The sequence below is a fragment of the Macaca thibetana genome, chromosome 9 (assembly GCF_024542745.1).
Source record: "Macaca thibetana thibetana isolate TM-01 chromosome 9, ASM2454274v1, whole genome shotgun sequence".
NCBI lineage: Eukaryota > Metazoa > Chordata > Mammalia > Primates > Cercopithecidae > Macaca > Macaca thibetana.
The window spans coordinates 91,908,931-91,923,863 of record NC_065586.1 but is presented as its reverse complement, the minus strand read 5'-3'; the positions used below and the strand labels follow the sequence as shown (position 1 = coordinate 91,923,863).

General features: G+C 40.0%; 1 protein-coding gene across 1 annotated transcript in view; it reads right to left on the bottom strand.

The window, feature by feature from the left end:
- CC2D2B (coiled-coil and C2 domain containing 2B) overlaps window positions 1-14,933 on the bottom strand; it is a 344,324-nt gene that overhangs the window by 102,271 nt on the left and 227,120 nt on the right. The window contains 4 exon segments of the mRNA XM_050802958.1: window positions 7,107-7,202; window positions 9,573-9,638; window positions 10,021-10,097; window positions 12,363-12,423. Coding sequence (XP_050658915.1) covers window positions 7,107-7,202; window positions 9,573-9,638; window positions 10,021-10,097; window positions 12,363-12,423 — 300 coding nt within the window.

The window sequence follows — 14,933 nt, the reverse complement described above, 5'->3', positions numbered from 1 at the left end:
ATGTGATCAATTTTAGAATAAGTGTGAGGGCCCTGGGTTTCAACAAAAACTGGGCGGCTGTTTGGGCAAACACTGAGCTAGCTGCAGGAGGTTTTTTTTTTTTTCTTTTCATACCCCAGTGGTGCCTGGAATGCCAGCAAGACAGAACCATTCACTCCCCTGGAAAGGGGGCTGAAGCCAGGGAGCCATGCAGTCAAGCTTCGCGGATCTCATCCTGACAGAGCCCAGCAAGCTAAGATCAACTGGCTTGAAATTCTCACTGCCAGCACAGCAGTCTGAAGTCAACCTGGGACACTGAAGCTTGGTGAGGAAAGGGGCGCCTGCCATTACTGATGCTTGAGTAGGTGGGTTTTTCCCTTACAGTGTAAACAAAGCCACGGGGAAGTTCAAACTGAGCGGAGCCCACTGCAGCTTGGCAAAGCTGCTGTAGCCAAACTGCCTCTCTAGACTCCTCCTCTCTGGTCAGGGCATCTCTGAAAGAAAGGCAGTAGCCCCGGTCAGGGGGTTTTATAGATAAAACTCCCATCTCCTGGGACAGAGCACCTGGGGCAGCTGTGGGCACAGCTTCAGCAGACTTAAACATTCCTGCCTGCCAGTCCTGAAGACAGCAGCAGATCTCCCAGCACAGTGCACAAGCTCTGCTAAGGGACAGACTCCCTCCTCAAGTGGTTCCCTGACGGCTGTGTCTCCTGACTGGGAGACACCTCCCAGCAGGGGTCGAGAGACACCTCATCCAGGAGAGCTCCGGATGGCATGGCATCTGGTGGGTGCCCCTCTGGGATGAAGCTTCCAGAGGAAGGAATAGGTAGCAATCTTTGCTGTTCTGTAGCCTCCGCTGGTGATACCCAGGCAATCAGGGTCTGGAGTGGACCTACAGCAAACTCCAGCAGACCTGCAGCAGAGGGGTCTCTTACAAGGAGAACTAACAAACAGAAAGGAATAGCATCAACATCAACAAAAGGAATAGCATCAACATCAACAAAAAGGACATCCACACAGAAACCCCGTCCAAAGGTCACCAACATCAAAGACCAAAGGTAGATAAATCCATGAAGATGAGGAAAAAACAGCAGAAAAAGGTGGAAAATTTCAAAAACCAGAATGCCTCTTTTCCTCCAAAGGATCACAACTCCTCACCAGCAAGGGAACAAAACTGGACGGAGAATAAGTTTGATGAATTGATAGAAGTAGGCTTCAGAAGGTGGGTAATAACAAACTCCTCTGAGCTAAAGGCGCATGTTCTAATCCAATGCAAGGAAGCTAAGAACCTTGAAAAAAAGTTAGAGGAATTGCTAACTAGAACAACCAGTTTAAAGAAGAACATAAATGACCTGATGGAGCTGAAAAACACAGCACGAGAACTTCATGAAGCATACAAAAGTACCAATAGCTGAATCGATCAAGCAGAAGAAAGGATACCAGAGATTGAAGGTCAACTTAATGAAATAAAGCATGAAGACAAGATTAGAGAAAAAAGAATGAAAAGAAATAAACAAAGCCTCCAAGAAATATGGGACTATGTGAAAAGACCAAACCAACATTTGATTGGTGTACCTGAAAGTGACGAGGAGAATGGAACTAAGTTGGAAAACACTCTTCAGGATATTATCCAAGAGAACTTATCCAACTTAGCAAGACAGGCCAACATTCAAATTCAGGAAATACAGAGAATACCACCAAGATACTCCTCGAGAAGAGCAACCCCAAGGCACAAAATCGTCAGATTCACCAAGGTTGAAATGAAGGAAAAAATGTTAAGGGCAGCCAGAGAGAAAGGTCAGGTTACGCACAAAGGGAAGCCTATCAGACTAACAGTGGATCTCTATGCAGAAACCCTACAAGCCAGAAAAGAGTGGGGGCCAATATTCAACATTCTTAAAAGAATTTTCAACCCAGAATTTCATATCCAGCCAAACTAAAATTCATAAGTGAAGGAGAAATAAAATCCTCTACAGACAAGCAAATGCTGAGAGATTTTGTCACCACAGGCCTGACTTACAAGAGCTCCTGAAAAAAGCACTAAATATGGAAAGGGAAAACCAGTGCCAGCCACTGCAAAAACATACCAAATTGTAAAGACCATTGACACTATGAAGAAACTGCATCAATTAATGTGCAAAATAACCATCTAGCATCATAATGACAGGATCAAATTCACACATAACAATATTAACCTTAAATGTAAATGGGCTAAATGCCCCAATTAAAAGATACAGACTGGCAAATTGGATAATGAGTCAAGACCCATTGGTGTGCTGTATTCAGGAGACCCATCTCACATGCAAAGACACACATAGGCTCAAAATAAAGGGACGGAGGAAGATTTGCCAAGCAAATGGAAAGCAAAAAAAAGCAGGAGTTGCCATCCTAGTCTCTGATAAAACAGACTTTAAACCAACAAAGATGAAAAAAGACAAAGAAGGACATTACATAATGGTAAAGGATCAATGCAACAAGAAGAGTTAACTATCCTAAATATATATATGCATCCAACACTGGGGCACCCAGATTCATAAAGCAAGTCCTTAGAGACCTACAAAGAGACTTAGACTCCCACAGAATAATAGTGGGAGACCTTAACACCTAACTGTCAATATTAGACAGATGAATGAGACAGAAAATTAACAAGGATATTCAGGACTTGAACTCAGCTCTGGACCAAGTGGACTTAACAGACATCTTCAGAACTCTCCACCCCAAATCAACAGAATATACATTCTTCTCAGCACCACATCACACTTATTCTAAAATTGACCACATAATTGGAAGTAAAACACTCCTCAGCAAATGCAAAAGAATGGAAATCATAACAGTCTCTCAGACCACAGTGCAAATCAAATTAGCACTCAGGATTAAGAAACTCACTCACAACTGCACAACTACATGGAAACTGAACAACCTGCTCCTGAATGACTACTGGGTAAATAATGAAATTAAGGCAGAAATAAAAAGTTATTTGAAACCAAAGAGAACAAAGACACAATGTACCAGAATCTCTGAGACACAGCTAATGCAGTGTTTAGAGGGAAATTTATAGCACAAGATGCCCACAGGAGAAAGCAGGAAAGATCTAAAATTGATACCTTAACATCACAATTAAAAGAACCAGAGAAACATGAGCAAACAAATTCAAAAGCTAGCAGAAGACAAGAAATAACTAAGATCAAAGCAGAACTGAAGAAGATAAGAGACACAAAAAACCCTTCAAAAAATCAATGAATCCAGGAGCTGGTTTTTTGAAAAGATTAACAAAATAGACCACTAGCCAGACTAATAAAGAAGAAAAGAGAAGAGAATCAAATAGATGCAATAAAAATGATGAAGGGGATGTCACCACTGATCCCACAGAAATACAAACTACCATCAGAGAACACTATTAACACCTCTACACAAATAAACTAGAAAATCTAGAAGAAATGGATAAATTCCTGGACACATACACCCTCCCAAGACTAAACCAGGAAGAAGTCGAATCCCTGAATAGACCAACAACAGGTTCTGAAACTGAGGCAATAATTAATAGCCTACCAACCATAAAAAGCCCAGAACCAGAAAGATTCACAGCCGAATTCTACCAGAGGTACAAAGAGGAGCTGGTACCATTCCCTCTGAAACCATTCCAAACAATAGAAAAGGAGGGACTCCTTGCTAACTCATTTTATGAGGTCAGCATCATCCTGATACCAAAACCTGTCAGAGACACAACGAAAAATGAAAATTTCAGGCCAATATCCCTGATGAACATCGATGCAGAAATCCTCAATAAAATATTGGCAAACCAAGTCCAGCACCACATCAAAAATCTTATCCACGATAATCAGTGGGCTTCACCCCTGGGATGCAAGGCTGGTTCAACATACGCAAATCAATAAACATAATCCATCACGTAAACAGAACCAATGACAAAAACCACATGATTATCTCAATAGATGCAGAAAAGACCTTTGATAAAATTCAACACCCTTTCATGCTAAAAACTCCCAATAAACTAGGTATTGATGGAACGTATCTCAAAATAATAAGAGCTATTTATGACAAACCCACAGGCAATATCAAACTAAATGGGCAAAAGCTGGAACCATTCCCTCTGAAAACTGGCGCAAGACAAGGATGCCCTCTCTCACCACTCCTATTCAACACAGTATTGGAAGTTCTGGCCAGGGAAATCAGGCAAGAGAAAGAAATAAAGGGTATTAAAATAGGAAGACAGGAAGTCAAATTGTCTGTTCGCAGATGATATGATTGTATATGTAGAAAACCCCATCGTCTCAGCCCAAAACCTCTGTAAACTGATAAGCAACTTCAGCGAAGTCTCAGGATACAAAATCAATGTGCAAAAATCAAAAGCATTCTTATGCACCAATAATAGACAAACAGAGAGCCAAATCACGAGTGAACTCCCATTCACAATTGCTACAGAGAGAAGAAAATACCTAGGAATCCAACTTACAAGGGATGTGAAGGACCTCTTCAAGGAGAACTACAAACCGCTGCTCAATGAAATAAAATAGGACACAAACAAATGGAAGAACATTCCATGCTCATGGATAGGAAGAATCATATCGTGAAAATGGCCATACTGCCCAAGGTAATTTATAGATTCAATGCTATCCCCATCAAGCTACCATTGACTTTCTTCACCGAATTAGAAAAAAATACTTTAAATTTCATATGCAACCAAAAAAGGGCCTGTATAGCCAAGACAATACTAAGCAAAAAGAAAAAAGTTGGAGGCATCACGTTACCTGACTTCAAACTATACTACAAGGCTACAGTAACCAAACAGCATGGTACTGGTATGAAAATAGATATATAGACCAATGGAACAGAACAGAGGCCTCAGAAATAACGCTACACGTCTACAACCATCTGATCTTTGATAAACCTGACAAAAATAAGCAATGGGGTAAGGATTCCCTATTTAATATATGGTGTTAGGAAACCTGATTAGCCATATGCAGAAAACTGAAACTGGATCCCTTCCTTACACCTTATACAAAAATTAACTCAAGATGGATTAAAGACTTAAATGTAAGATCTAAAACCATAAAAACCCTACAGGAAAACCTAGGCAATAATATTCAGGACATAGGCATGGGCAAAGGATTTATAACTAAAACACCAAAAGCAATGGCAACATAAACCAAAATTGACAAATGGGATCTAATTAAACTAAAGAGCTTCTGCACAGCAAAAGAAACTATCACCAGAGTGAACAGGCAACCTACATAATGGGAGAAAATTTTTGCAATCTATCCATCTGACAAAGGGTTGATATTCAGAATCTACAAATAACTTAAACAAATTTACAAGACAAAAACAACCCCATCAAAAAGTGGGCAAAGGATATGAACAGACACTTCTCAAAAGAAGACATTATGCAGCCAGCAAACATATGAAAAAAAAGCTCACCATCACTGGTCATTAGAGAAACGCAAATTAAACCCACAATGAGATACCATCTCACACCAGTTAGAATGGTGATCATTAAAAAGTCAGGAAACAACAGATGCTGGAGAGCATAGAGAGAAATAGGAATGCTTTTACACTGTTGGTGGGAGTGTCTTCTACCATTGTGGAAGACACTGCGGCAATTCCCCAAGGTTCTAGAACCAGAAATACCATTATTGACTAAGCAATCTCATTACTGGGTATATACCCAAAGGATTACAAATCATTCTACTATAAAGACACATGCATATGTTTATGTTTACTGCAGCACTGTTCACAATAGCAAAGACTTGGACAACCCAAATACCCATCAATGATAGACCGAATAAAAAAAAAATGTGGCACATATACACCATGGAATACTATGGAGACATAAAAAAGGAGGAGTTCATGTCCTTTGCAGGGACCTGGATGAAGCTGGAAACCATCATTCTCAGGAAACTAACACAGGAACAGAAAACCAAACATCGCATGTTCTCACTCATAAGTGGGAGCTGAACAATGAGAACACATGGACACAGGGAGGGCAATATCACACACTGGGGCCTGTCAGGGGGTGGGGGATTAGGGGAGGGATAGCATTAGAAGAATACCTAATGGAGATGATGGGTTGATGGGTGCAAGCAAATCACCATGGCATGTGTATACCGATGTAACAAACCTGCACGTTCACCACAAGTATCCCAGAGCTTAAAGTATAGTAGTAATAAAAACTGTGTGTGTGCATGTACAGGGCTAAGCATAGAGAAAAGTATGAAAAAAATGATAATAGTGACTATCTTAGGTTAGTGGGATTTCAGGTGATTTTTATTTTCTTCCTTGTGGCTTTCTGCATTACGTTTTTATACTGTGTATGTTTTACTTGTTCAAAATTTTAAAATAGTTTTTTTTTAATTGTGCAAAAAACAACAATAACAAAATTAGAATGAAAGAACTGGAGCAGAATGCAAAGAAAGGTGACTGGAAGGGACTGGGAGGTGGAAGTAGAAAGGCAAATGGGGGTCCCAGAGGGACTTGACAGGGGACCTGAGCGATCTGGAGGGCCCAAGAGGTGGCAAGAGACATTATGTAGAACTACTGGGAATAGGAGGTACTGGGTAGCAGGGGGCTCAAGAAGACTGGGGAGACTGGAAGGTACAGAGGGATAGAAGAAAGTGTCCAGGAACAACAGCAGATAGGGAGACAAGTCAAGAGGAGATGGGGAAGACCAGTGAGGCTAAGTAGGACTGGAGGAAAGGGCAACCCCAGAGAAACAGGGAGACTACACAGTCTGAGGGGGACTGAGAGAGACTGACTAGAAGAGGCCTTGGGATTGGATTAGCTTTTGAGCTGACAGCCTAGACTTTCCAGCTCTATCAAGGCTTAACCCTCTTTGCCTGATTTTCGTCACCTGTAAAGATAAGCATAAGGCCTGCCTCAGAGTTAAGATGAGGATTGAATGCTACAATCCACGTTAAAAACTTAGTAATCACTAAGCATTCAGAGCGCACTCAATAAATGCTAGGTTTTATTATTATGAACAGCTTCTCAATTCAAAAAGAACAGGCATGATAATAAAACTTCATCTCCCATCCAAGTATTTCATTCTGCGCTTTTAATAAGGAATCATTTTTTCCTGAGAGTGAGATGGTGGGAGGGAAGAGAATAAATCCAACCTGCTCTGAAGACTTGCCCAAAGCTGAACCTTCTTCACCACTCAGAATGAAAAATGAAAGACTTTCATCCAATGAGACTTCGGTCTGTGGAGACAACTATGATAAACCAGTATTTAGTGTTGAAATAAATGCTTTTTCTGCTTATAAGTAAAGGAAATACTTTTCTGTAATAGGGTAAACATAATTGTTACCTCGCTAGCGAACAGGGAGCACCAAGGCAGATAATATCAAGGTATATTTAGCTTTGAGTCTGTTTGGTTCATGAATTTTTTATTTTTGTTCTGTTTCTAATGTTCTGGTAACTGCAAGAAAAGCCAGAATATAGAGCCAAAATCTTCATCTTCCCAAACTATCTCCTCACTCTAGTCTGGGAGGAAAGAGTTTGACCAAAATGCTGGCTCCAGTGGAGCTTTCTTTTTTCTCCTTGTTTTTAGTGCTGTCCTGTTAAGGTGTGCGCGTGTGTGCACGTGTGCACACACATACACACACACACACACAGACTGCCACCTCAGCCCACAATCTTTCATGGAGTTAGAAGCAATTGAAAGTCTGAAAAGTGGTATATTCTTAGTTGTAAACCCACTGATAAAGAAGCTCTCATTTTTCACTCTTGTAAAGTCTGACTCTTTGAATTGATAAATCACATCACTTCTTTCTCACACACATATATTAAAATGAACTGTTTTAAGGAAGGCTTGGGAAAGCAATCAATTCTATAATAAAAAGTAAAACTCATAGTTTCTAGGAATCAAATAATTGAAAATATGTAAACTATAAAATTATAAGATACAATTTTATATAAGATATAATTTTATAAAGTATAAAATTATAAGATTTTATCTTATAAGATAAAAGCTTATCTTTATATTCTGTTTGTACCTACAATGTAGGCATGACATTAACTTAAAAGTTATTCACCTTGTAACAGTGCTGCTTATATGAACTGTCAGTATATACTTTTACCCCCCATCATCTCTGCATATCTCAAAATCGCTTGCTTAAATCTGCTTCCTGAGCAGATACCCCTGTGTGGTAACTGGGATTGTGTTTCTTAGAAGTCAATTTCTCTTCCTTTTAATCCCTTTTCCTGATACTCAATGGATTGACCTTGACAAACTTTTTAACTCTTTATAGTTTTTACTATTCGTAGTGAAATTAAATCCAATTCAGGCATGTTTTAATTCATGTGTTAAGTGAATAACATGCACATAAACATCACTTTTTAGTCTGCTTTTACCTTTACATTTAATTAAAATAATTTTTATTAAGTACCTAAGAGGGGCTCTGTGGAGGAGCCAAAGAAAAATTAAAAAAAAAAAAAAAAACCTTTGCATTTTAAAATGTGCAGTTATATACTCTAGGTGCTTGTGGCAGAAACTATTACTTGCTCTTTACAGTCTTTTCTCCCATCTCTAATAGTGGAACCTAGGCACTTCTTCCACATTCATTTGGTGGAAATGATATGTGCAGTTTGCTGGTCTTGTCCCCTAAAAGATCAACCTAAAATCCTTTGGTTCTTTCTTTCCCCCTTCCCTTTCGCTAGCAAATGGAAAACTAGAGCTTTGCCATTGGACTCACAGATGGAAACCACATACTGGAGATGGCAAAACTTTCCTATCAGCCCCGATTACTGACTTGTTATGTTAGAGAAAAAGGTAACTTCTATCTTAATGAAAACACTTTACTTTGAATCTTTTTGTTACAGCTACTTAGCTTGTACTCTAAATAATATAACTCTCTAAAAATATGAGTTGTTTTGTCATTTCAAGTTCCAAATATGTGATTACACATTGACTTTTCAAATATTGATTACACATTAAAAATCTGTAAGTTGGATATCACCTATAACATTGTGAAAATAATTAATTGGGAGGCCATTAGACGGAAGCAGCTCTAGGGCCCTGAGTTCCTATGTAAGCAAACCAAAACCCAACTCAGTGTGAATGGCGCTATCCAACGAAAATGAAACTTTAGTTTTACCAATCAGAAACTGCCAACTAATCTCTAACGAGGAACTTTAAGGCTACTGCTCCATTCTAGTCAATCAATGTTTTCTTTGCCTTACTTCCGCATGCACCGTTTAAAAGCTTTCCCTGCATGCCCCTTCGGTGGAGCCCTAACCATCTGCAGACTGGCACTCCTCAATTCATGAATTGTTGTCTGTTCAAATAAACTCTTTAAAATGTTAATGTTCCTAAGTTTATCTTTTAACAATATTTTATTATAATTTTTTTTAGGATAAAAAGTAATGTCAAGTAAGAATAGAGCGTGATTGCAAATGGGCAATCACTGATAAAGAGGAATCTTTTTTGGGTGATAAAAATTAAACTGTGGTATTGATTAAACAATTCTGTAAATTTACTAGAAATCATTGAGTCACACACTTCAAATGGGTGAAGTTTTGCTATGTAAACTATATTTCCATAAAGCTGTTTTAAAAAGTAAAAACAGAGAAAAGTTATTCACCTTGGACCTTTGATATATTTTGCTCTCAACGAGCTGCTCCATTGAAGATTTTTCACCTTTATTAATCTGAAACACAACAGAAATAAATCTTTTCAGAAATAGACATAATGGTGCTCATAAGACTTTAATCCAAAATTTATAAATTTCAATACTTTGCAATGCTTTTCTTTTAAAAAGTATGGTATGTGTATATGAAATACCAGTAAACATACTGAAATATCATTTATAATTACTATAACCAAATCACCTAGCTCTTCCTGGCTTTAGGTTTGACATTATAAGGATGTTATGAGACAAAAGGAAAATATATATATATAGGAAGCCTTTAGGAATTAAGGAGCTATATTAACACAGAATTTCAGCTCTCTTTTGACAAAGAAAATTTTACTGTGCTAAATGTCTCATTTAAATAGTAAATTTGAAAACAGGAAATTTTAAAAAGCATTACCTTAGAAATTTTTAGCTTTTCTCTCACTTTGCCTCTCATTGTCTTTACTACATTTTGATTTTCTTCTGCATCTAAATCTATCAGGAAACCAACATAATAAAGAGTTTATGACATTTTATTATAATTAAACAACAATAGCAGCAAAAGTATTTATTAAATTCTTTAATTGCATGCATTTCTAAGCCTCATGACAATTATGAAAACTAGGTTATTGTCTTACAAGAGCTTAGACTCTAAGACCAATAGATGTCCTTTCCCCTTTTCCATCTGGAATAAATACCTTCACCCATTCAGCACTGATTTTTGTTTTTCTTTGTGACAACTTTTCTATCCTCTGTCACTTTCTTTTTAAACTTTTTTTTTTTTTGGAGACAGAGTTTTGCTCTTGTCACCCAGGCCGGAGTGCCATGGCACCATCTTGGCTTGCTGCAACCTCCCACTCCCGGGTTCAAGCGATTCTCCTGCCTCAGCCTCCCGAGTAGCTGGGATTACAGGCGTGCGCCACCGCACCCGGCTAACTTTCTTTTTTGTATTTTTAGTAGAGATGGGGTTTCGCCATGTTGGCCAGGATGGTTTTAAACTCCTGACCTCAGGTGATCCACCCACCTCAGCCTCCCAAAGTGCTGGGATTACAGGCATGAGGCACGGCACTCAGCCCTCTGTTTTAAATTTTTAATTATTGTGGGTACATAGTAGGTCTCTGTTACCTTCTTTTGTTGCTTCCTCAGCTACTGGCCAGAGCCCATCTTTGGCCAAAAACAAAACAAAACAAAACAAAAACAAAGCTCAGATTTTAGAAATCTGTGAGACATCTCTGTGGAGTATACTAATACACAAATATCAAAGCCTTGTTACTTCAATTTTATTAAACCGAAAAGAGAGGAATCTAAAAAAGAAGAGCGATAAGTCTCTGGATACCCATTTTAATTATGTTAGTTTTGTAAAATCATTACAAAATTCTCACCCCTGCTTTTTCCAACTATTAGAGAAAAGGAAAGTTTTATAGGGTATAAAGAAGGCTTATGCCTGCAATCTCAGCATTTTGGGAGGCCGAGGCAGGAGGATTGCTTCAGGCCAGGAATTTGAGACCAGCTTGGGCAACATAGCAAGACTCTGTCTCTACAAAAAAAAATTGAGGGGCAAGGTACAGTGGCTCACGCCTGTAATCCCAGCACTTTGGGAGGCCGAGGTGGGCAGATCACCTGAGGTCAGGAGTTTGAGACCAGACTGACCAACATGGAGAAACTCCATCTCTACTAAAAATACAAAATTAGCTGGGCATGGTGGCACATGCCTGTAATCCCAGCTACTCGGGAGGCTGAGGCAGGAGAACCACTTGAACCCAGGAGGCGGAGATTGCGGTGAGCCAAGATCGCGCCATTGCACTCCAGTCTGAGCAACAAGAGCAAAACTCCATCTCAAAAAAAAAAAAAAAAAAAAAAAAAAAATTAATATACATGCCTGTAGTCCCAGCTACTTGAGAGGCTGAGGTGGGACCATCGCTTGAGCCCAGAAGTCTAAGGCCGCAGTGAGCTATGACTGCACTACTGCACTCCAGCCTTAGGCAGCAGAGCAAGGCTCTGTTTCTTAAAAAAAAAAAAAAAAAAAAAAAAGTCTGAAGCCCTTGTGTGTACTCCAAGTCATGTGTTATTTTCTGCTCCTTCACTGGATGGAATAAAAGAGATCATGCAAGATCATGCAATACCCTAGGTACAGTAAAAAATTAAGGATCTATTGATCACTTTGCCTTGCTTTTTACTTTTTCTATTCCCTGCCTTTGAGTGCTTAAAGGTTACAGAGAAGTTTGTAGAAATAAAAGGTAAGCATAAAGCTAAATAACTAACTATAGGTCATGAGAATCTCCATGTTTAACCACAGTATTTCTTGGTAAAATTTAAAAATGACTAGTTGGTTTTGTTTATACTCTATTCCCATAACTTAGAATGGCAGATGGCATATAATACATGCTCAATAAATATTTGCTTGGTGAATGAACCAGAGCTCAACCATTATTTATGTATTTTTCTCCCTGAGATTTGAAGTTTGCTGAAGCAGGTTCTGCACCTATGTATCTTTGTGGTCTAAAACAGTCTCACCGCCAGTGGAATCTCTCCACTTGTGCAGTGACAAAAAGAAAATTAAATTCAGCTTTATTACATCCATTGACTTTTCTATGTATTTCCTTATGCCCATCTTGTTTTATTTAGGACATTTAATTTCTCTTTAAACTGATTCCTTAGGAAATTGTGTTCCCAGCTGAAACCCTGGCACAGGATTAATCATTTACATCTTTTAAAAATAAAAATGAAGAGTATCAGAGTTATGGTATACTTATTGAGAACCTTTTTGGAGATGCTTGTCTGTAATTTCTTCAGCTGTAACATTATCCATCTCTTCTGACATCTGCAAAAAAAGCAGGGAGGGTTAAACTTGCATCTTGTTTTGTCATTGAACATCTTTTATTATTATTATTATTATTATACTTTAAGTTCTGGGGTACATGTGCACAACACGCAGGTTTGTCACATAGGTATACATGTGCCATTTTGGTTTGCTGCACCCATCAACTCATCATTTACATTAGGTATTTCTCCCAATGCTATCCCTCCCCCAGCCCCCAACACTCCAACAGGCGTGTGATATGCCCCGCCCTGTGTCTATGTGTTCTCATTATCATTATGTATTCTCATATCTTTTCAAATATTCATCAGTCCTTTGAACATCGTCTCCTTTAAAATGCCAGTTCACATATTTTTGCTTGCTTTCTTAAATTTCACCTTTTTATCAATTTGTATGAGCTCTTTATATACGGTGAAATTATTCTCTCTTAGGAGGTAAAGCAAGATGGCTGAATAGAATCCTCCAGCAATCATCTGCACTGCAGGAACAACAAATTGAACAACTATCCACATAAGAAGCACCTTCATAAAACCCAAAAATCAGGTGAGCAATCATAGTGCCTAGTTTTAACATCACATCAAGGAAAGAGGTACTGAAGAGAGTAGGAAAGACGATCTTGAATTGCCTATACCACGTCTCTCTCATCGTCAGGCAGTGTGGCAGGAAGAGAGAATCTATGCACTTGTGGAGAAGGACAGCAAAGTGATTGGGGGACTTTGCATTGGAATTCCCTGCTCCCCTAACATAGCGGAAAGCAACACAGGGCAGAATTTGGCCAGTGCCCACAGAGGGAGCATTTAGACAAGCCCTAGCCAGAGGGGAATTGTCCATCCCAGCAGTCAGAACCTGACTTCCAGCTAGGCCCACCATCATTGGCTAAAGCACTCTGGGGTCCTAATGAATTTGAAAGGCAGTCTAGTCCACAAGGACCGCAATTCCCCGGCAAGTCCTGGTACTGTGCAGGGCTCACAGCCAGTGGATTCAGGGTGCACAAGATCCAGTGAGACACCAGCTGGGGTGGCCAAGGGAGTGCTTGCATCATCCCTCCCCCAACTTCAGGCAGTACAGCTCACAGCTCCAGGATAAGAGGGAAGAGCAAAGAGTACTTTGTCTTGCAACTTGGATACCAGCTCAGCCATTGTAAAATAAAGCACCAAGCAGAGTCCTAAAGCCCCCACTCCTGGCACTGTCTCCCAGATAACATTTTTAGACCGACACTGGGCCAGAAGAGAACCCACTGCCCTGAAGGAAAGGTTGCAATCCTGGCAGATTCACCACCTGCTGACTAAAGAACCCTTGGGCCTTGAATAAACATCAGTGGTAGCCAGTCTGTAGCCACCACGACCTTGGGCAAGACCCAGTATTGTGTTGGCTTCAGGTGTGACCCAGCACATTTCCACCTGTGGTGGCCACAGTGAGAGACACCTTCTGCTGGAGAAAAGGAGGAGGAAGAGTAAACATGACTTTGTCTTGCAACTTGGTGATATGGTTAGGCTTTGTGTCCCCACCCAAATCTCATCTTGAATTGTAATCCCCAGGTGCTGAGGGAGAGACCTAGTGGGAGGTGATTGGATCATGGGGGTGGTTTCCCCCACGTTGTTCTCATAATAGTGAATGAGTTTTCACAAGATCAGATGGTTTTGCAAGCGTCTGGTGTTTCCCCTGCTTGCATTTCTCTCTCCTGCCACCATGTGAAGGTCTTTGCTTCCCCTTCACCTTCCACCATGATTCTAAGTTTCCTGAGGCCTTCCCAAGCATGCGGAACTGTGAGTCAATTAAACCTCTTTCCTTTATAAATTACATTTTAAAGGGTAGTATTGTTATAGCAGTGTGAGAATGGACTAATAATACACTTGGGTATCCAGCTCAGCCACAGTCAAATAAAGTGTACCAAGCAGACTCCTAAAGTCCCTGATTCTAGACCTTAGCTCTTGGAGGGCATTTCTAGACCCATCCTGGGCCAGAAAGGAACCTGCAGCTCTGATGGGAGAGAACCAGGCTTGGTAGGACTCACCAACTGCTGACTAAAAACCCCTTGGGCCTTGAATAAACATCAGTGGTAGTCAGGGTATAGTCACCACTGGCCTGGGGCAGTGGTGCCCATGAGCAGACAGCCCTTCTGCTTGAGGAAAGAAAGGGGAAAAGCAGAGAGGACTTAGTCTTGCAATCTGGGTACCAGTTCAGCCCCAGTAAAATAAAGCACCAAACAAATTCCTAAAACCCCTGACCCCAGGCCCTCGCCCTTCAATGGCATTTCTAAACCCACCCTAGGCCAGAAGGGAACTGCTTCACTGAAGGGGAAGACCTAGTCCTGGCAGGATTCATCATTTTCTCACTAAATAGTCCTTGGGGCTTGAATAAACATCAAGACTCTCAGGACTCTCACCAATAGGCCTTGGGTGAGACCTACATTTCACCTGTAAAACAGGTGAAAAAACACATTTCACCTGTAAAAACACATAAACACTGAAAAGGATGATAAAAGATATTCCATGCAAATGGAAACCAAAAAA